The sequence below is a fragment of the Macaca fascicularis genome, chromosome 6, assembly GCF_037993035.2.
Source record: "Macaca fascicularis isolate 582-1 chromosome 6, T2T-MFA8v1.1".
In the NCBI taxonomy this organism is placed as follows: Eukaryota; Metazoa; Chordata; class Mammalia; order Primates; family Cercopithecidae; genus Macaca; species Macaca fascicularis.
In genome coordinates this window covers 79,186,495-79,211,481 of record NC_088380.1, presented here as the reverse complement: position 1 = coordinate 79,211,481, position 24,987 = coordinate 79,186,495, and the positions used below count along the sequence as shown (strand labels likewise).

The 24,987-nt window shown below is 36.3% G+C and overlaps 1 protein-coding gene across 2 annotated transcripts in view; it reads left to right on the top strand.

The window, feature by feature from the left end:
• Nucleotides 1-24,987, top strand: part of ANKRD31 (ankyrin repeat domain 31) — a 160,933-nt gene that overhangs the window by 31,564 nt on the left and 104,382 nt on the right. For both annotated transcript variants that reach the window (XM_045393864.3, XM_005557174.5), the window contains exons 6-10: nt 10,246-10,292; nt 13,714-14,283; nt 16,308-16,588; nt 17,121-17,230; nt 21,261-21,416. In XM_045393864.3, the coding sequence (XP_045249799.2) occupies nt 10,246-10,292; nt 13,714-14,283; nt 16,308-16,588; nt 17,121-17,230; nt 21,261-21,416 (1,164 nt within the window). The remainder of the gene's footprint in view (nt 1-10,245; nt 10,293-13,713; nt 14,284-16,307; nt 16,589-17,120; nt 17,231-21,260; nt 21,417-24,987) is intronic.

The following is a 24,987-nucleotide window of genomic DNA, read 5'->3' as shown; positions in this document are numbered from 1 at the left end:
GCATGCTCTACTGAGCCTGGCTTACCATACATTTATAAATATGAAATGAGTGTTGCTATTGACTTAGATCATGGTTAATAGAGTTACCTATGGGAGTAGCAGCTCAGGTGCCATTAGTATCTGCTACTCAAAATGTGATTTGGGGGCTGAAATTTGAAAACAAAGTTTATTTCCTATGTTCATAATATTTTTAATAAGAATTTCATGTTTTTCTTGACACAGGCCACAGGCCAGTTTTGCCTTGGTTTGAGCTATATTAGAGGATAGCTGTCTATCTTTTTGCGGTGTCTACCAATGCTTCCTCCAGAGTGAATGTCAGGTATATTGTGTCACAGTGTAGTAAATATTTATAGTGTTCAATGAAACCTAGTATTATAAGAAAAGGATGCAAGGACTTGATAACATTTTGGAAAGATAACTTTAAAAAGCTCTGTCTTCTCTTGCTCTGTTGCTACGCAACAAAGCAGTACCACTTTTGCCCACCACCAGCTCTTATGTGTACTTTTAGTGTCTAGAGTTTGGTCTTTAATATGGTTTATTCTTTTAACAAATATTTATTAAGCCTGCTATACACCAGGCATATGGGTGCCAAGGGTGTGAATGCTAAATAAACCAGGGATTCTTAAAGGGTAGCTGATCCATTTTGGAGCATGACAATATCAGGATGAGCCTGAATGTATCATTATTACTGAAAAGCAAGGATGCTTTCAAGGATGTCTGAGGCCAGTGCTGGAGTAATAAATGGTTAGCTCAATGGTGCTATGGCCAAACTGTGATAAACTGGCCAAACTGATACATTAAGTAGGGATAAAAATCCAGTAATTTAGAGTTCATAGAAATAAGTTTGTGAAAAGACTATGAGTTCATAATGATACTCAAAAAATGTTAAGAGTGTACAAAAGATTGTCTCAATACAAAAAGAAAAGCAACTATAGCAGGATGTTTAAGAATGGGCTGGATGTGGTGGCTCACACCTGTAATCCAACACTTTGGGAGGCTGAGCCAGGATAATTGCTTGAGCCTAAGAGTTCGAGACCAGCCTCGGAATCACAGCAAGACCCCTGTCGCTACACACACATGCACACAATTATCTAGGTATGGTGGTGCATGTTGCACTGAGGTGGGAGGATAGCTTGAGCCCAGGAGGTTGAGACTGCATGAGCCATGTTTACAGCCCAGGTGACAGAGTGAGACCCTATCTCAAAAAAGAAAGTTTTAATGACTAAGAAATGGGGGCCTGTTAATATCTGTGCATTTTGATTTTTTAATTAAATACATATCTATTTATAAATCATAGGATTTTTTGTTTATCACTGTTTAAGTAGGGAAAGAGTCAGGCGGTCCTGGAAAAAGTAAGAATTGTACCAAGGAAAGAAAGGCCCACCACACAGTACCAGCAGTGACACATAAAACGTATAAAGTGGGGTCTGTGTCCCCAGATGACAAATTAACCTGGTATCCAATTAAGGAGACTTTTCTGCAGAGACTAGATCCTTATCTCTTAGTAAATAAAAGCCTTAGATGGCCCTGCCTATCATTATAAGATACTAAATGGCAGGAATAAGTTTCTAATAATACTACATAACTTATCAGTACATAATAAGTGACAAGACAAAAGCTTTTGTAACACCAACCAAGTAAAACTTAAAACATTCTGGGACAAAACATTAGATTACAAAAAGTAAACTTTGTGAAGTTCAAGGTATTTATTTTCAAGTAAAGCCAGATAATTGGCTGGTCAGGTAGAATAATCTTGAGAGAAATAATCTCATGCCCCAACAAAATATCAGGTAGTCTGTAACCCTGGAAAGGTGTCAGAGTATTACTTTAATCTTAAAAAGGTATAAGAATAACTATAGAAATAAAGAAGAATGAATTACACCAATGATACTGTTATTTTAGAATTAGTTTAAGAGCAGTAGTCTTTTATATCTTTGAAATCGTAAAAAGTTATGTCAAATTTTTAGTTTAAATTGTTTAAGGAAATTTAAGTTTGTTATCAATGTTTAAATGTTAAATAGTAATTTTCAAGTTTTCCTGTCTTAGATATGGAAGTTTAATAAATTAATCATTAAACAAATGTAAGTGTAAGTGGTAATTAATGTTCCTCTTTAAATATAAAAAAACTTTGTGATTTTTAAAAGGTTTAATAAGTATCAAATGGCCTAATATAATTCAGAGTATGCCAAACATAACCTCCAAATTTAGTAAAAACTATTTAGCACTTTTTACAAGATGTAGTTATAGATTAAACAAAAAGAATTGTGTTTATAAAGCTGTATTTATATCATCTTAGAGGGTGAAGTCTTTTTTTTTTTTTGTAATAATGTATTGAACAATTTCAGACAGAGGTGTCATGGATAATGTCATGCCCTGGGCATTCCTTTCACCTTTGGGTATTTTCTTTTTTCTTTTTCTTTTTCTTTTTTTGAGATAGAGCCTCTTTCTGTCTCCCAGACTGGAGTGCAGTGGCACTATCTCTGCTCACTGCAACCTCCATCTCTGGGGATCAAGTGATTCTCCTGCCTCAGCCTCCTGAGTAGCTGGGATTACAGGCATGCACCACCATGCCTGGCTAATTTTTGTATTTTTATTAGAGACAGGGTTTCACCATGTTGGCCAGGCTAGTCTTAAACTTGTGACCTCATGTGATCCACCCGCCTCGGCCTCCCAAAGTGCTGGGATTACAGGTGTAAGCTGCCACGCCTGGCCTCTCCTTTGGGTTTTGACTTTAGCAGGTGTCATCAATATTTACACAAAAATTTATTTTTATTTTTATCATACCCAATTCTAGTATTTATTTTAAAACAGGGTTCCACTATGTCATATATTCCCATGACTCCAACCTCCTGCCCATTTGGCCTCCTGAGTGCCAGCCATTGATGCCTTGTGATGCCATTGGCATCTGTGCACTGTTGTCACCACTCTCCTCGAACTTCTGAGTCACAAGTCTCATAGGCTGTTCCTTTAAAAGTGCCACATGGCCAGGTGAGGTAGTGCATGCCTATAGTCCCAGCTACTAGGGAGACTGAATTGGAAGGATCCCTTGGGCCCAGGAATTTGAAGTGTCAGTGGGCTATGATTGTGCCACTGCATTACAGCCTGGGTGACAAAGCAATACCCCCACCTCTAAAAAATAAAAAATAAAAAAATAGTGCCACATGCACCAGGATTATTGCTTTGTGTGTTTCTTGCTGCCCTAAAGCAGCTGTGACTAGAGATCCATAGAACTGGTAGTTCTCTTCCATTCTGGCACTTCATTGCAGTTCTTTCTTGCCTTTACTCCTTTCAGAGTATTCAGAACAAGAAGCTCATTTTATTATAATTCCAGACTATAGGTTAAATCACGTACAAGTAAATTATTAAATTATTAGCTTTTATAGCTGACTGTGTTCTAATACAGACCTTTGTCCCAATTCAAAGGGTAAATTCTAACCAAATTGTAGAAAGATAAAGATAAGCCAACTATCTTAAGCAAATATAATAGCTTTGGCCTTAAAACATCTGTGTATAAGTTAAATTTTGTGTATATGTTAAACCATGCTTCTCTGGCCATTTTCTTTGAATTTGATGCTTTAGAATTATTTCTCATGTATATCATTACATTTTGCCTCTCTAAAGTGAAAGTAGAAAATTTGAAAATTCTTTTAAGACCATCGATGCTAGGAAGAAACTGCATCAACTAATGAGCAAAATAACCAGCTAATATCATAATGACAGGATCAAGTTCACACATAACAATATTAACCTTAAATGTAAATGGGCTAAATGGTCCAATTAAAAGACACAGAATGGCAAATTGGATAAATAGTCAAGACCCATCAGTTTGCTGTATTCAGGAGACCCCTCTCACATGCAGAGACACACATAGGCTCAAAATAAAGGGATGGAGGAAGATCTACCAAGCAAATGGAAAACAAAAAAAGGCAAGGATTGCAGTCCTAGTCTCTGATAAAACAGACTTTAAACCAACAAAGATCAAAAGAGACAATGAAGGCCATTACATAATGGTAAAGTGATCAATTAAACAAGAAGAACTAACTATCCTAAATATATATGCACCCAATATAGGAGCACCCAGATTCATAAAGCAAGTCCTTAGAGACTTACAAAGAGACTTGGACTCCCATACAATAATAATGGGAGACATTAACACCCACTGTCAACATTAGACAGATCAATGAGACAGAAAGTTAACAAGAATATCCAGGAATTGAACTTAGCTCTGCACCAAGTGGACCTAATAGACATCTACAGAACTCTCCACCCCAAATCAACAGAATATACATTCTTCTCAGCACCACATCGCACTTATTCCAAAATTGACCAGGTAGTTGGAAGTAAAACACTCCTCATCAAATGTAAAAGAACAGAAATTATAACAAGCTGTCTCTCAGACCACAATGCAATCAAACTAGAACTCAGGACTAAGAAACTCAATCAAAACCTCTCTGCTACATGGAAACTGAACAACCTGCTCCTGAATGACTACTGGGTACTTAACGAATTGAAGGCAGAAATAAAGATGTTCTTTGAAACCAAGCAGAACAAAGATACAACATACCAGAATCTCTGGAACACATTTAAAGCAGTATGTAGAGGGAAATGTATAGCACTAAATGCCCACAAGAGAAAGCAGGAAAGATCTAAAATTGACACCCTAACATCACAATTAAAAGAACTAGAGAAGCAAGAGCAAACACATTCAAAGGCTAGCAGAAGGCAAGAAATAACTAAGATCAGAGCAGAACTGAAGGAGATAGAGACACAAAAAACCCTTCAAAAAATCAATGAATCCAGGAGCTGGTTTTTTGAAATGATCAACAAAATTGGTAGACCACTAGCAAGACTAATAAAGAAGAAAAGAGAGAAGAATCAAATAGACACAATAAAAAATGATAAAGGGGATATCACCACCAATCCCACAGAAATACGAACTACCATCAGAGAATACTATAAACACCTCTACGCAAATAAACTAGAAACCCTAGAAGAAATGGATAAATTCCTGGACACATACACTCTCCCAAGACTAAACCAGGAAGAAGTTGAATCCCTGAATAGACCAACAGCAGGCTCTGAAATTGAGGCAATAATTAATAGCCTACCAACCAAAAAAAGTCCAGGACCAGATGGATTCACAACCAAATTCTACCAAAGGTACGAGGAGGAGCTGGTACCATTCCTTCTGAAACTATTCCAATCAATAGAAAAAGAGGGAATCCTCCCTAACTCATTTTTTGAGGCCAACATCATCCTGATACCAAAGCCTGGCAGAGACACAACAAAAAAAGAGAATTTTAGACCAATATCCCTGATGAACATCGATGCAAAAATCCTCAATAAAATACTGGCAAACCGAATCCAGCAGCACATCACAAAGCTTATCCACCATGATCAAGTGGGCTTCATCCCTGGGATACAAGGCTGGTTCAACATATGCAAATCAATAAACGTAATCCATCATATAAACAGAACCATCATATAAACAAACCACATGATCATCTCAATAGATGCAGAAAAGGCCTTTGATGAAATTCAACAGCCCTTCTTGCTAAACACTCTCAATAAATTTGGTATTGAATGAATGTATCTCAAAATAATAAGAGCTATTTATGACAGATCTGCAGCCAATATCATACGGAATGGGCAAAAACTGGAAACATTCCCTTTGAAAACTGGCACAAGACAGGGATGCCCTCTCTCACCGCTCCTATTCAACATAGTGTTGGAAGTTCTGGCCAGGGCAGTCAGGCAAGAGAAAGAAATCAAGGGTATTCAGTTAGGAAAAGAAGAAGTCCAATTGTCCCTGTTTTCAGATGACATGATTGTATATTTAGAAAATCCCATTGTCTCAGCCCAAAATCTCCTTAAGCTGATAAGAAACTTCAGCAAAGTCTCAGGATACAAAATCAATGTGCAAAAATCACAAGCATTCTTATACACCAATAACAGACAAACAGAGCGACAAATCTATGAATGAACTCTCATTCACAATTGCTTCAAATAGAATAAAATACCTAGGAATCCAACTTACAAGGGATGAGAAGGACCTCTTCAAGGAGAACTACAAACCACTGCTCAGTGAAATAAAAGAGGACACAAACAAATGGAAGAACATACCATGCTCTTGGATAGGAAGAATCAATATCATGAAAGTGGCCATACTGCCCAAGGTAATTTATAGATTCAGTGCCATCCCCATTAAGCTACCAATGACTTTCTTCATAGAATTGTAAAAAACTGCTTTAAAGTTCATATGGAACCAAAAAAGACCCTGCATTGCCAAGACAATCCTAAGCAAAAAGAACAAAGCTGGAGGCATCACACTACCTGACTTCAAACTATACGACAAGGCTACAGTAACCAAAACAGCATGGTACTGGTACCAAAACAGAGATATAGACCAATGGAACAGAACAGAGCCCTCAGAAATAATACCACACATCTACGGCCATCTGATCTTTGACAAACCCGACAAAAACAAGAAGTGGGGAAAAGATTCCCTATTTAATAAATGGTGCTGGGAAAATTGGCTAGCCATAAGTAGAAAGCTGAAACTGGATCCTTTCCTTACTCCTTATACAAAAATTAATTCAAGATGGATTAGAGACTTAAATGTTAGACCTAAAACCATAAAAACCCTAGAAGAAAACCTAGGTAATACCATTCAGGACATAGGCATGGGCAAGGACTTCATGTCTAAAACACCAAAAGCAATGGCAGCAAAAGCCAAAATTGACAAATGGGATCTAGTTAAAGTAAAGAGCTTCTGCACAGCAAAAGGAGCTACCATCAGAGTGAACAGGCAACCTACATAATGGGAGAAAATTTTTGCAATCTACTCATCTGATAAAGGGCTAATATCCAGAACCTACAAAGAACTCAATCAAATTTACAAGAAAAAAACAAACAACCCCATCAAAAAGTGGGCAAAGGATATGAACAGACACTTCTCAAAAGAAGACATTTATACAGCCTACAGACACATAAAAAAATGCTCATCATCACTGGCCATCAGAGAAATGCACATCAAAACCACAATGAGATACCATCTCACACCAGTTAGAATGGCAATCATTAAAAAGTCAGGAAACAACAGGTGTTGGGGAGGATGTGGAGAAATAGGAACACTTTTACACTGTTGGTGGGTCTGTAAACTAGTTCAACCATTGTGGAAAACAGTGTGGCAATTCCTCAAGGATCTAGAACTAGAAATACCATTTGACCCAGCCATCCCATTACTGGGTATATACCCAAAGGATTATAAATCATGCTGCTATAAAGACACATGCACATGTATGTTTATTGTGGCACTATTCACAATAGCAAAGACTTGGAATCAACCCAGATGTCCATTGGTGACAGACTGGATTAAGAAAATGTGGCACATATACACCATGGAATACTATGCAGCCATGAAAAAGGATGAGTTCATGTTCTTTGTAGGGACATGGATGCAGCTGGAAACCATCATTCTCAGCAAACTATCACAAGAACAGAAAACCAAACACCACATGTTCTCACTCATAGGTGGGAATTGAACAATGAGATCACTTGGACACAGGAAGGGGAACATCACACACCAGGGCCTATTGTGGAGAGGGGGGAGGGTGAGGCATAGCATTAGGAGATATAGCTGATGTAAATGATGAGTTAATGGGTGCAGCCCACCAACATGGCACATGTATACATATGTAACAAACCTACATATTGTGCACATGTACCCTAGACTAATAATAAAAGAAAGAAAATCTTTTTATGGTTTATTAAAGGATAGACAAAAATTCAAGAATTATGTATTTGTAAAAACTCTTAAGTAAAATTTGTAGTTAGAAAAGATAATTCCTTCTAAATGTGTTTATTTTTAATATAGTAATCAAATTACTGTAAAATATTTTATTAATTAAGTTTATAAAATAGTAACTGTTGGCATAAAAGAATGATCATTTTGTCAACGAAAAGAGTCAAACTCTGTAAAATATTTGAAGAGATTTATTCTGAGCCAAATATGAGTGACCATGGCCTGTGACACAGCCGTCAGGAGACTCTGAGAACATGCGCCCAAGGTGGTCAGGGCACAGCCTAGTTTTATACATTTTAGGGAGATGTGAGACATCAATCAGTATGTGTAAGATTAAGTACATTGGTTTGGTTTGGAAAGGTGGGACAAACCAGAAGCAAGGTGGGGGCAGGGACTTCCAGTTTATAGGTGGATTCAAAGGTGTTCTGATTGGCAATTGGTTGAAAGAGTTATTATCTAAAGACCTGGAATCAGTAGAATTGAATCTCTGTGTTATGATGATAAGGGGTTGTGGAGACCAAAGTTTTATCATGCAGATGAAGCTTACAGGTAGCAGGGTTCAGACAGAGCAGATTATAAATGTTTTTTAACAGACTTAAGGTCGGTGTTGATGTTAACGCTGGTTGGCTTTTCCTGAATTCAAAAGGGAGGAGGGTGTAATGAGGCACGTGTGACCCTTTCTTCCCTTCAAGGCCTGAACCAGCTTTGTAATGCCCATGGCCAAGAGGGGTCCATTCAGATGATTGGGAGCCTTCGATTTTTTTTTTTTTTTTTTTCTTTATAGTTTTGAAGATGAAGTTGTTAAAGACAACATGGGAGAAAATGTCTATGAGAGTTGTTTCTTTATGATTCAGAGAAGGAAGAAAAGTGAATTCTCTTTTTCTGTTTTTGAATTCTAATCCCCCAAGGATCTGAAATTTTATTTAAAAAAACCTCTCCTTACAAAGATAGTTGAAGATGTATCTATTATTTTAAAATGTTTCTTTCATTGGTATTAAAATTTTAAGCAAGTAGAGATACAAAATGTTAAGTAGGATATACACAATGAAATATGTCATCACTTGTTGACAGGAATAATTCTAAACCAAGCATAAGAAATTACTTATTCTTATGACATTTTGCTTATCATGCTATAGCTTTTTATCATCAAATTGCAAAGGTGAAGTGAGGGAAAAAAATGGGTTTATTACTATTATCTTTTAGGATATGAAGCTCAGCAAGAATATTTATGCTTATTTTTCCCCCTGAAAAACCCCTCTTGCTTATGAGGATGCATTTTGAGGTTCAGTAGATAATTACTTGCTTTTACTTTAGCTATGTAGACATTACCTAATCAAAATAAACCAAAATTGAATTCCTACTCAAGTGTGTCAGAATATTTCGGTCTTTTTTTCTTTTCTTTTCTTTTCTTTTCTTTTCTTTTCTTTTCTTTTCTTTTCTTTTTTGAGGCGAAGTCTTGCTCTATTGCCCAGGCTGGAGTGCAGTGGCACAGTCTCGGTTCACTGCAACCTCTGCCTCCCAGGTTCAAGCAATTCTCATGCCTCAGCCTCCTAAGTAGCTGGGATTACAGGCACGTGCCACCATGCTGGCTAATTTTTGTATTTTTAGTAGAGACGGGATTTCACCTTGTTGGCCAGGCTGGTCTCAAACTCCTGACCTCGCACCTGGCCAGAATACTTGGGTCTTGATGATGAAAGTAGAATGGACTGGGTGCGGTGGTTCACACCTGTAATCCCAGCACTTTGGGAGGCCAAGGCAAGTGGATCACTTGAGGTCAGGTGGGGGGGAGGGAGGGAGGGAGAGAGGGAGGAAGGAAGGAAAGAAAGAAAAATGTAAAAGGAACAACATAGGAGAACTATCTTTTTTCCAGATCCTCCTTTAACCTAACTTGGGTGTGAATTGCTGTTTGCCAGCTTGGCTCAGAGGGGACAGGGTGAGAGTGGATAGTGAATTTGCAGTCGCAGAGGCAATGCAACAATCTTCCATAGTGTCTAGGATGACCTCCTGTCCTTTTGACTCCTATAAGGGGCATTTCTTTTCATGCCTAACTCCAGACAGCATGAGTTCATTTAAGCTTTAAGTACCTGTAGTGGAAGAGATAATGACATCGAGAAAGTAGATAGTCTTTTCTTTATGTAGTTACAAATGCTGTACTTAGAATAATTCAGCCAAAATAGGGTTCTTGGTTTTTAGCTAAAATAATTCCAAATAGTTACAATTTTTTTGGAGCTATATAAAATATTTTTTAAGAAATGGAAGAATTTTATAACTTCATTTCCAAAATAATACTTTCATACCAATAAATTTATGTAATATTAATAAAATATAAGATGTGTCACTTGACTGAGAGTTTAAGTTATATGATTATGAAATGCCAACTGAGAAGGTATGTTTTTAGTGCTTTCGTGAAACTGGAGTGAAAACTCATTGTTCTTTTCTAGGGCCTGAGGCTGATGAAACTCCTGAAGTTTTGCCACACATAGAAAAGGTTGGTCTGTATAACAGAAATTAACTATGTAGATTGTGGATTTAGATTTTTTTTAAAATGTGTCAATTAAAGTATTAGACCCTCCCCTAGGCAGGAATATGACTAAACCATTTCGGTAAATAGAAATCTATTTTTGTCTAATCACCTCTTTCATATTTATTCTTCCTTATTGCTGATAAAAGTGTTTTCTTGATCTGTGTTTCTTATCCACTACTGTAAGTCTCTTACTTTTTATCTAGAGTAGAAATACATAACTTATTATCAAACTAGTTTCTGAGATAATGTAACAAAGTTCCTTCCTGCTTTGGATTTGCTTTGTACTTGGTGCTATGGAGAATCAGAGGACTGTAGGATTGGCTGTGCTCACAAATGAACTCACACTTTCCTTAGGGATACTGGGAAATCAAGCTAGCCCAGTATACCCATACCTACTTTTTTTTTTTTTTTTTTTTTTTTGGAGATAAAGTCTCACTTTGTTGCCCAGGCTGGAGTACAGTTGTGCCATCGATCATAACTCACTGCCACCTTGGACTCTTGGGCTCAAGAGATCCTCTCACCTCAGCCTCCCAAGTAGCGGGGACTACAGGCCCATACTGCCACACCCAGCTAATTTTTTTCTTTAAATTTTTTTGTAGAGACTGGGTCTTGGCATCTCACCCAGAGTTGTCCCTGTAGCTTACTTTATCTCAGCCATACCTTACACATTCCTGCCTTCATGGTTTTGCTTGAATCAGGAGCCAGAAGATGGGAAATAACATAAAATTTGGAAACCAGATAGGTCTAGGTTCCAAGGATAACTGTTTATATCTGTAAGATAGGGACAGCGATAGCTGTTTTACAGGTATTGTGAGGACCGAGCAATGATGGTTCATGGTGTCTGGCACCTAGTTGGTGCTCAGTAAATGTGTGTTCCTCCATTCTTTCACTCCTTCACAAATCTTTACTTTCTAGCATAAGTACCTGTTCTTCTGTGGATCTATTTCAGATAGTTCTGGCAATCTTGACCAAAGTAACTGCTCCCTCTCTACCATTCATTATTTACTGACTATATCATTATTTCCAAATCACTTGTACTCTATGATATTAATAGATCTTCTGAGGAAAGGATTTTTTGGACAAAAATGTTTGGAGAACACTGTGTCCTAAAGTTCCCCCAATGCACATGGTTTGGAAAGTCCTGTTGTTCTCTACTGCCTCCATTTTTTTCTTCCCCAGAAAACTCATTTTTGCAAGACATTAGGCTTTGTATGTTATCAAGCAAATGGGCCTGCTGCCTGATGTGCGTAGAAGCCAATGCTGTGGCACTGGCTTTTGAGGAAAAAAAAAAAAAAGGCTTTACTGTGAGACAGGCCAGCAAGGAGACAGGAGAGGCAGTTCAAATTTGTGTCGTCTATTTGGGGTCTGGAACAGGTTTTAAGGGGCAGAACGTAAGGGAAAGGACTTAGGAATGTTGGTTTGACAGAGTCTGATTAGAAGGCTTCAAATTTGACCATTTACGGTAAGGTATATTTAGGTGGATTTTAGCACCAAATCTTGTGTCCAGCAGACCTCTTGCTTCAGAAAGAGTACCAGTGGTCAGGTTCCAGTCATTTCTCAGTCTTCTTTGTTCAAGGTTCTGGCTGCGCTACATGACTTGCACTTTTGGCCCTGTTATACCTGCAAGATGACTTGACATTCTGTTACCAACAAAGTAGGGGCAGTTTGGGCTGGTTCTGTGGTTATAAATGGAACTGCTTGATATACACTAGTTTATGCCATTCATTTGATTTCATAAGTGTTCTATGACATTATATGTATTCTATTTAATGTCTTAGGTATTTATGTCTTGAATCTTTTTTTTTTTTTTTATGTCTTGAATCTTAAGTTGGAAATAAATTGCTTTAGGACAGAGCCCAATGTATATACTTTATTATACCTGGTGCCTTGAATTTAGTAGACGTAAGGACTTCAAATAGTTTGGAGGCCTTGAACTGAGACTTAGAGAGTGAGTAGGATCTGGTTCTTGAATTTCTTGCATATTCCTTTTATCTTTCTGAGAAAATTATAGTTAGCATTGCTGACAAATAAATATGTTTTCTTAAGTGTTGTATGCTATTAATATATACTGAGTACATAAAGGTGGCAGGTAGAAAAGGACAGGAGGAAGAATAAAGTGGTTTTGCTTTTCTCAATCATACCAGATTAGAATATTAGAAGGCTTACAAATTACCGCACATCCTGTCAAAGGTATGGTGGATTTGATTTTTGGAAAAAAACTAAAGTTGTTGAAACCCATTCTGTTATTTAAGGCCAATAAAAATTATTTAGTGTTCGAAAAATTTTCAGTGCCTTTAAAGCACCTTATTTTCTTGAATGGCTTATAAACTCATTCTGAAAGCAATTTCAAAAGAGGGATTCTAACAGTATTTTGAGTATTAGAAACTTTGTGAGGCTGGGCACAGTGACTTATGCCTGTAATCCCTGTACTTTGGGGGGCCAAAGCGGGCAGATCGCCTGAGGTCAGGAGATTGAGACCAGCTGGACCAACATGGTGAAACGCCATCTCTCCTAAAAGTATAAAAAATTAGCAGGGCATGGTGGCAGGCCCCTGTAATCCCAACTACTCAAGAGGCTGAGGCAGGAGAATCACTTGAACCCTGGAGGCGGAGGTTGCAGTGAGCCGAGATGGCCCCACTATACTCCAGCCTAGGTGACAGAGTGAGACTCCATCTCAAAAAAAAAGAAAAAAGAAAAAAAGAAACATTGTGAGAACAGGTATAACCTATTAAGGTGATGTTTTATAGAAATAATAGTCATTTAGAAATGTTAAGTTTTTGTGGGGTTTTTTGCTTAAAATAACCACAACTCAGAGCCATTCATTTACAGCTAGGGCTTGTAATATTTATACAGAACTGTACCCTCATTTCTTTACCTTTTCCCTCTGACCTTTTGTCCTTTGGCCTCTTTACTCTACATTTACTTATTCCTGCAAAGGTGGGGCAATAAAAAGAAGGTGAAATTTTGTTCCTAGTTAATAATTTTCATAAACCAAATAGGAAATTTTGGCAAGAAAGAATTTTATAACCATTAATTGCTATGAAGCTTTGAGATCATCTGTTAATTTAACTATCCATACCATCTCTGCTTCTTCTGTTAGCACAGATAATTTAAACTTAAATGAATAATTTGCCATCTGTAATTATGGTCCAGCCAATTATGCTCTTGGTCTATTATTAAGCGTTTAACCATGTTTTCAGTAATTAGTGATTTGGTATAGGAAAGCAATAAAGAGTATTCTTTTTATTTGTGGAAGAGAAGGAAAGATGATGATAAATTTTGAGGGTAGCTTACAAACAAGATAAACTATAAAACTATAAAGTTTTCATTTTAAATACTTTATTGTATATGCTGTAATGATGTAATTTCTATTTGTAATACCCAGGAACTAAGTGACGGCAGAGATTCTCCTGAAGTTAGCCTTCTCTCAGGCACTGCTATTACAGTATCTGATATGGTTGCTGTAAAGGAGACATCATTAATAGAGCCAGAGAAGATCTTAGCAGCACCAAATACATTTTATGAGCCTAGAAAGGAAGTCATATTGACCGTGACTCCTGAAGAAACTAAGGATGAAGAAAGCTCTCTTGAAACCTTTGTGTCTGCCTTAGAAAGGTTACTTACATCACCAGAAAGCACCCAGGAGGAAAGACTGTTTGAATTAGTAAGTGATTTTGATAGTAAAGAATTGATGGACCCATTGAGTGACTCTCTTAGTTCCATATCAGTACCTTTGAATGCCTGGTCGGCATGTCATAGAGATTCACTAGAAAATGCAAAGGATGATGCATTGCCAGCTGAGTTATTGGAAGCCCTGAACACATTGTCGGAAGCCAAGATGGAAACCATCTGTCACAGAAAAGAGGGAGGCAGCAGTCTCATTGCTAGAAATGAATGTTTGGAAGTGAAGTTCAATACGTCTCAGACCAATGAAGATTGTACACAAATAGCAGAGGTGAATTTTGAATTTCTTTGTTCTACTCCACCATTTGAACATGGTTCCAAGTTAGCTGAGCTATAGGACAGGCGTCTTTCAGTGGAGCAAGTAGCTGAAAATATGAGTCTATGATTTTGCCTTTTAAACTTCAACAAGTTTTCATTGTGTTAAAATCAAATTTACCCAAATATCAACACCCATAAGATACTTTGTGACTTGGAAGCATAGAGTGATCTTTTTAGAAGTTCCTAGGGTAGAGTTTTCTGGGAGTTAGGAAGTTAGAATAGACAGATTTCTTCCCAACAGGCCTGAGAAGACATATCATTACATTGCTTACATGTAGGAAGGAAAGATTTCTTTACTAAAATTTTCTGTTAGCTCAGAAAATCACTATGTCTACCTGGGTGCAGAGTACTGATGGGATACCCCACATTAATTTACATTTTGACACAGAATATATGCAGGGATGCCGGGGAGGGAAAAAAATATGCCTAGCTTAAGTAGAATTTTGCCTTCTATGTCTGAGAATACTGCCAGGTGCATAGCTCTTGGGGTTTAGAATTCTTGTAGTATTATGCCTGGAAGCCCTGTAGTGGCCTATCACTCACAAAGTCCCTTTGTCATATTGACAGTTTCTTTGTTTTTAAAAATAATCTTTATTGTTTTTTTCTTGATTATAATAATAATGCATCCTCATTATAAAACAAATTTTAAACCTGACGGAATTACACAATAATATAGTAACAAATATCCTCCACAATTTCACTCTTCAGAGATAATCACTGTTAACAGTTGGGTTATCTCTCTCCAGTTATTTCCATCATATTCTATATTAGTTCATTTTATACTAATGGGATTATATTATATATAATGCCTTCCAACTTATTTTTTAAATTTAATAATATATTTTGTTTATCTTTCAATGTCAGCAAACGTAGCACTGCTTAAATCTTTTGATTTGTTGAATAGTATTCCACTATGTAAATATATTGTAATTTATTTAATCAATTCACTAATGATATCATTTGGATTATTTTCTTTCTTTTCTTTTTATCTTCCGATTACCAAAATGTTTCTGTGAACATCCTTGTGAAGATTTATAACAAAATGCTGAGCTCAGGTTGCAGCATACATACCCGGAATAATACTGCATGAAGTTCTGGTTAACAAATCTCAAAACTGACATAGGATTTTTTAAAAACCAGAAAAAGAGAAACTAATTATGGAGATAGGGCATGAAGATTAAATATGGAAAGAGGGAATATGAGTAAAGTGTAGGAAATTATGATTGATATTAATACAGTGAATATGAATTTAGCAAGTCTTCAAAAGGAAAGAAAAAAGCAACCCTCTTAAGTAGAAAGGAGGCTTATTTAGAACAGATCAAATAATATACTCGTTTACTCAGCTGTAATAAAAATATGGAGCTTGTTACCTTTAGAAGCTTTGCAAGATGGATATGTAAGTAGGCTGAAGAAAGGTTTAGATGATACATATAAAGAATACATATGCTCATGGAAGTTAAATCTATAATGAATTATTAAGAGAAAGTTAGAGAACAATTCCTGATATACTGTTAACCTTTTAAAATCAATAATGGAGGTTATATACTATTTTGTTCCACAAAATATCACTTACTGCTGCTGTCAGACAACAAAACCCTAGGCTGAATAGTCCATTGATCTAGCCTAGTGTGACATTTCTAATGTTTTTGTAGATCTCTCATCATTCTACATTCCCAATTTCTTGCAAGATTAAAGCTCCCAGAGTGACCATAGATTCGCCCTTGAATTTTCAAAATAAATATTGATCAAAATCATTTTTTACTTATGCTCTTAAGCTTTTAAATCTGCATTGTCCTTTATTACATTAATTATTATAAAATCTTTCATTATGTCCACATATGTCTATGAATTCTTGTACTTGCATCCTGTAATAGGCATTTTAATTTAATCAAAGGTCAAGACAAAATTTAGCTTCTTACAGTTTTAAGTTTTTTTGCAGTGTTGTAATTGTTTGTGGATGTATTTACGTATTTGCAGACTCTGCAAGACCCAGATCCATCTGGGTTGCAAACTTTGGCTCATCAAAATATCACTTCTTGTGAACCACTAAGTAATAAGAGAAATTCACATTCAGTGACAAATAGCTCTGACCAGGAAACTGCGTGTGTGTTGAGAAGATCATCCAGACTAGAAAAACTGAAAGTAAGCAGAGATGCAAAGTACTCAGATCACATGTATAAGATGCCAGAAAAGATTTTACCAAAAATCCTTGGCTGTGAGGACCTAACAAATAATAACTCTTCAGCTCAGAATTTCAGGTATGCAGTGAAATTATGTGTTTATCTCCAGGAATGCTGTAGACATTATAAATAATTATGTGCTTGGGGTCAGGGTCAGTATACAGTTAACACAGGGTAAAGAGCTTTATTTTTTATATTATTGCTTTTTTTATTTTGCAGCTTTTGGTCAGTGCCATACCACACAGCAAGGCTTTTTCCTTGCAAAGAGCCTGCATCTTTTTCTCTAGAGGGTGAATAGAGTGGATAGTGACATGCCAACTTGGGGAGTGAAGAGCAGGAGATTCAGAATACTCGCACTTGTAAATGACTAATCCTAAAGAAGAAAAACCCACAGGTAGTGCAAAGAGAGGGCTAGAAGCCATGATGACTGGCATGCCTGCTGCAGAATTACCTGCAGCAGCCATCTCCATTTTAAAAACTGCCACGCCACTTGAGAACAGCTCAGTAAAATACCCTGGAGTTTTAATATTATAGTCAAAATTTGGTATAATTCTCTGTGAATGTTTGTAAAAACCGTTATAGCCATTTTAAAAATACATTGTTTTTCAAGAATGCAGGATCCGGCTTTAATGATTGATAGTAAAGAGAAGAATATGCATTCACGCAGGTTCAAGAATGGAAAACAAATCAGGAAAAATGAACAATTTCCAGGAAAAAAAGGTGATGCATAGTTTGAGTATTTTTCTATTTCTTTTACAGAAACAGAATTTTGGTAGAAAGGATTCAGAGATTATCTTTCTCAACTTTCTAATGTTATTGATAAGGAAACTGAATTTCAGATAGTTAAGGGTTTTTCCCAGCATCATACAGCTCATTAGTAGCATAATTGAGAATTGATCCTGAACTTCTGACTCATAGGTTAGTACTTTTTTCTATAATTCTGCTTTGGAAACAGTAGTTACAGACCTCTTTTTAAATTTACATGTGTAACCAACCTAGCATAAGGCTATGAAAAAGCGTATTAGGAGGAATAAAGGAAAGGACAAGGCACAACTGTTATTTTCTTAGATCTTATTTCTGTGTTCCTATACCATCCAAAAGATTGAACTAAAAAACTCTCAGAAGCAATAAGAGAATCTAGAAACACTATTTAAAAAATAATAGATAGTGGAACAACTGGCAAAACTGAAATATGGGTTGTAGATGAAAAAATAATATTGTATCAGAGGTAAGTTTTCTGAATTTGATAATAATACTGCAGTGATATAAGTGTACATCTTTGTCCTTAGAAATACACATTAAAGTATTACTGAGTAAAAGGGCATGATGTATAAAAGTTACTTTTTATATATACATGTGTCTGGATGCATATGTATCTGTAAAAAAGAATGGTTTAAAGTCAATGGTAAAATGTCAACAAGGGGTGAGTCTTTTGTTCTATTTTTACAACTTTTCTGTAAGTCTGAAATTATTTCAAAAGAAAAAGTTTTAAAAATGTGATAAGCTGGAGTCAACAATTAATGCCTTTCACATATATGTATCCATGAACTTGTTAGAAAATGTAAAAGATTATCTCATTTGTAATTGTTACAAAAAGAAAATACTTTTATAACTAATAAGAAATGTGTCATATTTATAAGAAGAGTTTAAAAATTCTACTGAGGGATGTAAAAAATACTTGAATAAATGGAAAGAAGAACCTTGTTCTTGACTAGAAAGATTCAGCATTGTAAGAAGGTTCTCCCTAAATTATTCTAGAAATGCATGAGATCTCATCAAAAACAGATTTTTATTTATTTGCTAAATTTTTTGTTTTATTGTGTATTGCTTTTACAGGGATAGAGAGTAGCTATGAGAAAGTTTCAAAGTAATACTAAATATCACCTAGAAAAGTAAATATGAAAGACTAGCCAAGAAAATTCTGAAAAATAAAAACAAAAAGTTAAGAGTGGCAGGACCTTGTTCTCCATAATATGTGAGCATATTAGAAAGCTACAGAAATTAAAGTCATTTGACACTGTAGCAGGAATAGACAGATAACTCAGTGAAACAGAATAGAGAGTTTAGATGTAGAAGCCAGCTACAGTGAGACATGGGACAGATATGTAATATAGATGGCATCTCAAATTGTGGTGAAAAGAAAGACTAAGCAATAAGTAGTAGAAAATACAAAATTGGGTTTCCATAACATTCCTTACACTAACTTTAATTTCAGATTGATCAAAGATTTAAATGAAAAATGAAAGTTGTAGAAGAAAATGTAAGTGAATCTTGCTGTAACCTTGGTGTGGAAAAAGTCTTTTTAAACCCTCTTGGTTTCTGAGGTTAAAATCATAAAATTAACTGCATAACTTTAAAATAATGGTAAAAATTCTTTTAAAGAATGATAAAATTAACTACATACATTTTAAAAAATTGTATAGAAATATACCCTAAAGAAGAATCAAATATTAAATAGCTAAGAAATATTAGCATCATTTGACAAGGGTTTAATGGCATTAGTATGCAAAAAGCTCTTATGAAACAGTAAGGATAAAGAACAGGGGGTGTATGTCATGGCCTTAACGGTGGTGATGGTTTCATGGGTATATACTTGTCGCCAAGTATATTGAATTGTATACATTAAATAAATATCCCTTTTTACATGTCGGATAATAATAATAATTAATTTAAAAATTTTAAACTGGAGGAAAAAAGTAAAAAGAACATGAATAGATAAGGAACATGAACAAGCAGTTTACAGAAAGAGAAATAAACACACACACAAACACACACACATACACATAAGCACCTCAATCCATTCCTATTGGTCTAGGAATTCAAGTTTGAGTTTTGGGAGGACACCATTCATTCTATAACACCTTCATTGGTGAATTCTCCAAAATATATAAGGGGGAAATAATACCAGTTCTCCACACAATTCTTCCAAAAAATTAAAGATGAAGAAACTCTTCTCAACTCATTTTAATGAGGTCATCATTAAACTGATACCAAAATCAGAGACATTATAAGAACAGAAAATTAGACTAAATATCCTTCATGAATATAGATGCAAAAATTCTAAATAGGCCAGGTGTGGTGGCTGATGCCTAGAGTCACAGTATGCTGGGAGGCTGAAGCGGGTGGATCACTTGAGCCCAGAAGTTTGAGATCAGCTTAGGCAACATGGCGAAACCCTGTCTCTACGAAAAATGCAAAAAATTAGCTGGGCGTGGTGGTGCGTGCCTGTAGTCCCAGCTACTCAGGAGGCTGAGGTGGGAGAATTACCTGAGCCTGGGAAATTGAGGCTGCAATGAGCCATGATTGCACCACTGCACTCCACCCTGGGCAATACCCTGGAGAAGAATATGGAGAGCAAGACCCTGTCTCAGAAAAAAAATTCTAAACAAAACTTGAGCATATCAAATCCAACATTATATAATACATCATGACCAAGTGGTATTTATCCTAGGAATGCAAGATTGGTTTTACACTTGAAGACCAATCGCTGTAATTCATTATATTAACAAGCTAAAAAAGAGAAACCATATGATCATCTCAATAAATGCACAGAAAGCATTTGACAACATCTAACACATCTGTTCCTAGTGGAAATTCCCAGCAAACTAGGAATAGAGGGGAAACTTCAACCTGACAATGGACGTCTACAGAAATCATACAGTTTTATACTTGATTGTGAAAGACTAAATGCTTTCCTCCTAAGATCAGAAAATTACATAATTATAATATAACAAGTACAGCTGGCACAGACAGATTTGGAAATAAAGACTGCTTTGATTATGGTAAGCATACAATTTGTCTAGTGGGAAAAGAATGCTTTGTAGTCTGGTATACAAGAAGGTAGACTCAAAGTTCAGCAGTTTAGTTTGTTATGCAGTGGGACTGAATCAAGGGAGTCAAAAGGCAAGGCAGTTTTATGTAGTCTATTAAGAAGGCTGCTGCAGTACTCAGTTACCTTTGTGAGATTTTAGGATGGAGCAGGTTAGCTAGATAAAAATTGGAAAAGCTATCATCAAGCTATTCTGAAATTCAGAAAATCCAAATGAGTATTGCCCTCCAAATTGACAGGATTTGGAACATGTAAATGAGGAGCTTCAGTATTTTAGGAGGCACAGTGGAGAACTGATACTTGATATACATTATCTGGAAAAGTATTTTAATCATGCATTTCTGCTGACTTAGTAAATAAAAACAATTGCAAAGATCAGGCTATGATTCTCTGCTTAATTTCATTAATTTATTTTTAGCAAAGAAAGAGAATTTTGCATTCCTTTTTCCAGTCTCACTGGGATTAGTTTTTGTATCTTATATGCCGCTGAGATTTTCTCCTCATGGTTTTGTAAGACATCTGGTAATATACCGTTTTATTAAATTTCATAATATATTATTCTAGGTTTAAATAATCGTTTTCACCAGAACTTTTAAGATTATCTGTTAGTCTTTTCATATATGCACCTTTCATGGGTTTTCAATCAACATGCACTGTTTATCACAGTTTATAGTTTACTTCAAATATTTTAAAACTAGTGACATTGTCTCTTTTTCCTTTTTGTATGTAGATAATATTATAGTTGGGTTAATGGATGAATATTCTCATGATATAATATACTTTACTTCTAGACTGTTGACTGAGTTAATCCTGTTACCTATGTTCGTAAAGTTTGTAGTCTGAAATCGGTGGTTTGTAATTCATATTCCTTCTGATATTCAAATAATGATTTTTTTCCTTTTGTTCATTCCCTCATTTCAGAAAAAATGAAGGTGAACAAAATATCTCTTGGTAGCATTAACCGGAGAAACATTTTTGGAGAGAACTTAGTATATAAGGCTGCTCTGAACGATGATGCTGATCTTGTTCATCATTGTATAAAAAAAGGTGGAAATGTTAATCAGCCAAGTTATGCTGGTAAGTTAGGATTACCACCCACAGTTATCTTAAGAGTGGTTTGTAGTTTCAGCTGAATCACTCTTAGGAAAGTATAGCAAAGTGAGCCTAAGGTAAGTTCCAAACAGAAGACTTTCAGGTCATTTTCCTATTTAAGTAGCTCCTCACCATTATCTTTCAGGGAAGAGGGCAGGATGAGAAGACTGGGTGGCAGGAGAAGAGCATTATGTTTCTCCTTCAAAGATTATGCCAGGTGGGTTATGTGCAGTGGCATCCAGAAGGTACCTGGGGCTGGCTTTGCAAGGTCATTGTTACTATGAGACTCAGCCTTGAATGAAGGAGAAATGATGTCAAACACTGGAAGAAACTGATGGTTCACTGAGCTATAGGGGAAAATTCATGATGAAATGGTAGATGTACAGCAGGAGCAGTGGCCAGGGAAATGGAAAGAATACGGTATGAATTACAGAGCTTGGGACAGGGAGCTCAGAAAGAGCAGTATTTCTGCAAGGCTGGGTCACTGGGACAGTCTTCCCTGTGGGTAGAATGTGACATGTTGTGCTAGAGAAGAGTGATTGCTTAAAGGTACTTACACTGAACAATACTTGGACAGCCTGGATGGTGCTTTTGGGTGTCCATACTTTTCCATACTTGCTCAGTTTAGAAACAGTGCAAAGAGTCTTACGGTGCACAGAGATGGCACAGTAAAATCCATGGACAAGCAGCTGATTTCAAGTGCACCCCCAGTACTTTACCTTAGCAAGGCCTGGGTTTACACTATAATCAGGATTTTAACAGGATATTATTTTAAATGTCATACCCAGGTCATAGCCCTATTACCCTCAACGTTGGATCCTTATTTGCCAGCCACAGCACTTACTCTCTTGATTTCAAGAGATATGTGGTTCTTTCTGTTGGTATTCTTTGTCTGCCCATTGAGTTCAAGAGTAGCCCTACATGCAGCCAGTTTTGACTTTATGGATTTCCCAGGCTTCTCTTAACATGTTTCTTTTTATTAACCTTTTCTTTTTCTGTGCCATTGTTAACATTCTCAGTGACTGTTCCCTTCTTGTCTTCAGCCAGTTAATAAATACCTTTTCCTCATTGTCCCAGGTACTTCTGTGACCTTCATGAATTCTTTATCCCTATCATATTTTCCTGCATTTTGAACTTACTTGTTCTCTACTTTTCCTTCTTACTTTGCATCTTAGCTCTATCTTTATTTCTGGCTGCCACATCCCACAGAATTACAGAGGACAGTGTTTCCATTTTCAACAGAATCACCTGCAAAGTTTGTTTAAAGTGCAACCATCATTTCACCTCCCAAACCACACACACACACACACACACACACACACACACACACACACACACACCAGAATCACCTGCAATATTTGCTTAAAATGCAACCATCATTTCACCTCCCAAAACACACACACACACACACACACTCTCTCTCTCTCTCTGTCTCTCTCTCTCTCTCTCACACACACACACACACACTCACTGTCTCAGTAAAGGTCAAGGACTGGCAAGAGCTGTATGACCTCTAACATGTTAGTTCGATGTAGTGAGCTTTTACATACTGTTTACATACCTTCTATGTATCAGATGCTGTGAAAACAAAAAGATTAATAATCTCCAGTAGGAAGATTTAAGTGTACTTATTTTGTGGTACAATTAAAAAAGAGGCCCACTGCCCTGTGAGAAATGAACAAAATGTAATAATGGACCAATGGTCTTTTATATGTAACATTTTGAATTTTATGAGTCCTCACTTACATTTTATGAAATTTTGTCTCTGATTAAAAAACAAATTGCAGGGAGCTCAGAAAGAGTACTAATTCTTTTTCCAAAGGCAAAGGTGACAGTCATGAAGTAGGCTAAAAAAAACTCTGAATACTCAAAATAGATCACATTTTAAGTTTTTGCCAAAAACCTCTGAGATCAATGCCTTGAGCTTTATTTTATGCAGAACTCTTTCTGATTCCTATACCTGTAACACATTAGAACTGAAAAAGAAAGGTTGGCCCAGACCAGGGTATTAATAATAGCCTGAAGTTTAAGTCAATAACAAAGCAAGAAATAGATAACATAAAATATGAGAGACAAAACTGTTTAGGACTATGTAATGTAGAAAGGAGTGTGCGTTATTCTTCTGTGAGTGTTAACAATGGCTACATTACAGCATATAACAAATTTTATTGTGATTGTAAATCTTTTTAAAAAATGTATTATATTATGTTCTCTTTAAAGGAAATTTATAACTATATTCATGTTTTAAAGAGATTTCTTCCATGATAGTTAATTTCTTTTTTTAAATAAGTTTTTTTGGGGATCTCCCAACCTGCAGATTTGGAGGTAGTAAAAGATCTGTTGTAGAATGTGTTCCATCTTTATTTTGGAGGGGTGGTTTTACAATGCAGAAGGCATAATCCTTAGGGGAAGGAAAAGTCTCTGTTACACTTGATTTCTTTCTGTAATCTGTAGCGATTTCTGTGGTCTTCAGTGGCTTTCTCTGCAGAATAAAGCTCCTTCTGGCTTTATTGACACTGGGAATTTCTTTCAACCCTGAAACTGATAATTCTTCCTTACTGAGTCATCCTTGTTTAAGTCTCACTTCAGGTAGCATTCATTGTTTTTTCTGGAATTGGACACTATTTACTTTTTACTTTTAATGGATACATAATTATTATATAACATAACTATATGTATTATATATGGTATATATTATAAATATACATAATTATACATATTTATGGGGAACGATGTGATTTTTAAATACATGTATACATTGTGTGATGATCAAATCAGAGTAATTAGCATATCCAACACCTTAAGCATGTATCATTTCTTTATGGTAGGAACATTGAAAAATCTCCTTTTCTAACTATTTAGAGACATTCAATACCTCTTTGCTGACTCTAGTCACCCAACTGTGCAATAGGATACCATCACTTATTCTTCATTTCTTCGTGTGTGTGTGTGTGTGTGTGTGTGTGTGTGTGTGTGTGTGTAACGGAATCTCACTTTGTTGCCTGGCTGGAGTGCAGTGGCGTGATCTTGGCTCACTGCAACCTCTGCATCCAGGATTCAAGCGATTCTTCTTCCTCAGCCACCTGAGTAGCTGGGATTTCAGGTGCCTGCCCTAAAAAAAAAAGCTAATTTTTGTATTTTTAGTAGAAACGGGGTTTCACCATGTTGGCCAGGATGGTCTTGATCTCCTGACCTTGTGATCCACCCGCCTCAGCCTCCCGAAGTCCTGGGATTACAGGCGTGAGCCACTGCGCCTACCTCTTCCTTGTTTCTAATTGCAACTTTGTACCCATTGACCGTCTCTTCCTAATTTTTCCCCTCCCACTACTCTCCTCACTCTGTAGTAACCACTATTCTATTCACTGTTTCTTAGGATCAACTTTTTAAAAAAATGTATTTATTTATTTATTTTTTATTATACTTTAAGTTCTAGGATACATGTGTACAACGTGCAGGTTTGTTACATATCTATACATGTGCCATGGGACTGTAAACTAGTTCAACCATTGTGGAAGACAGGGTGGCGATTCCTCAAGGATCTAGAGCTAGGATCAGC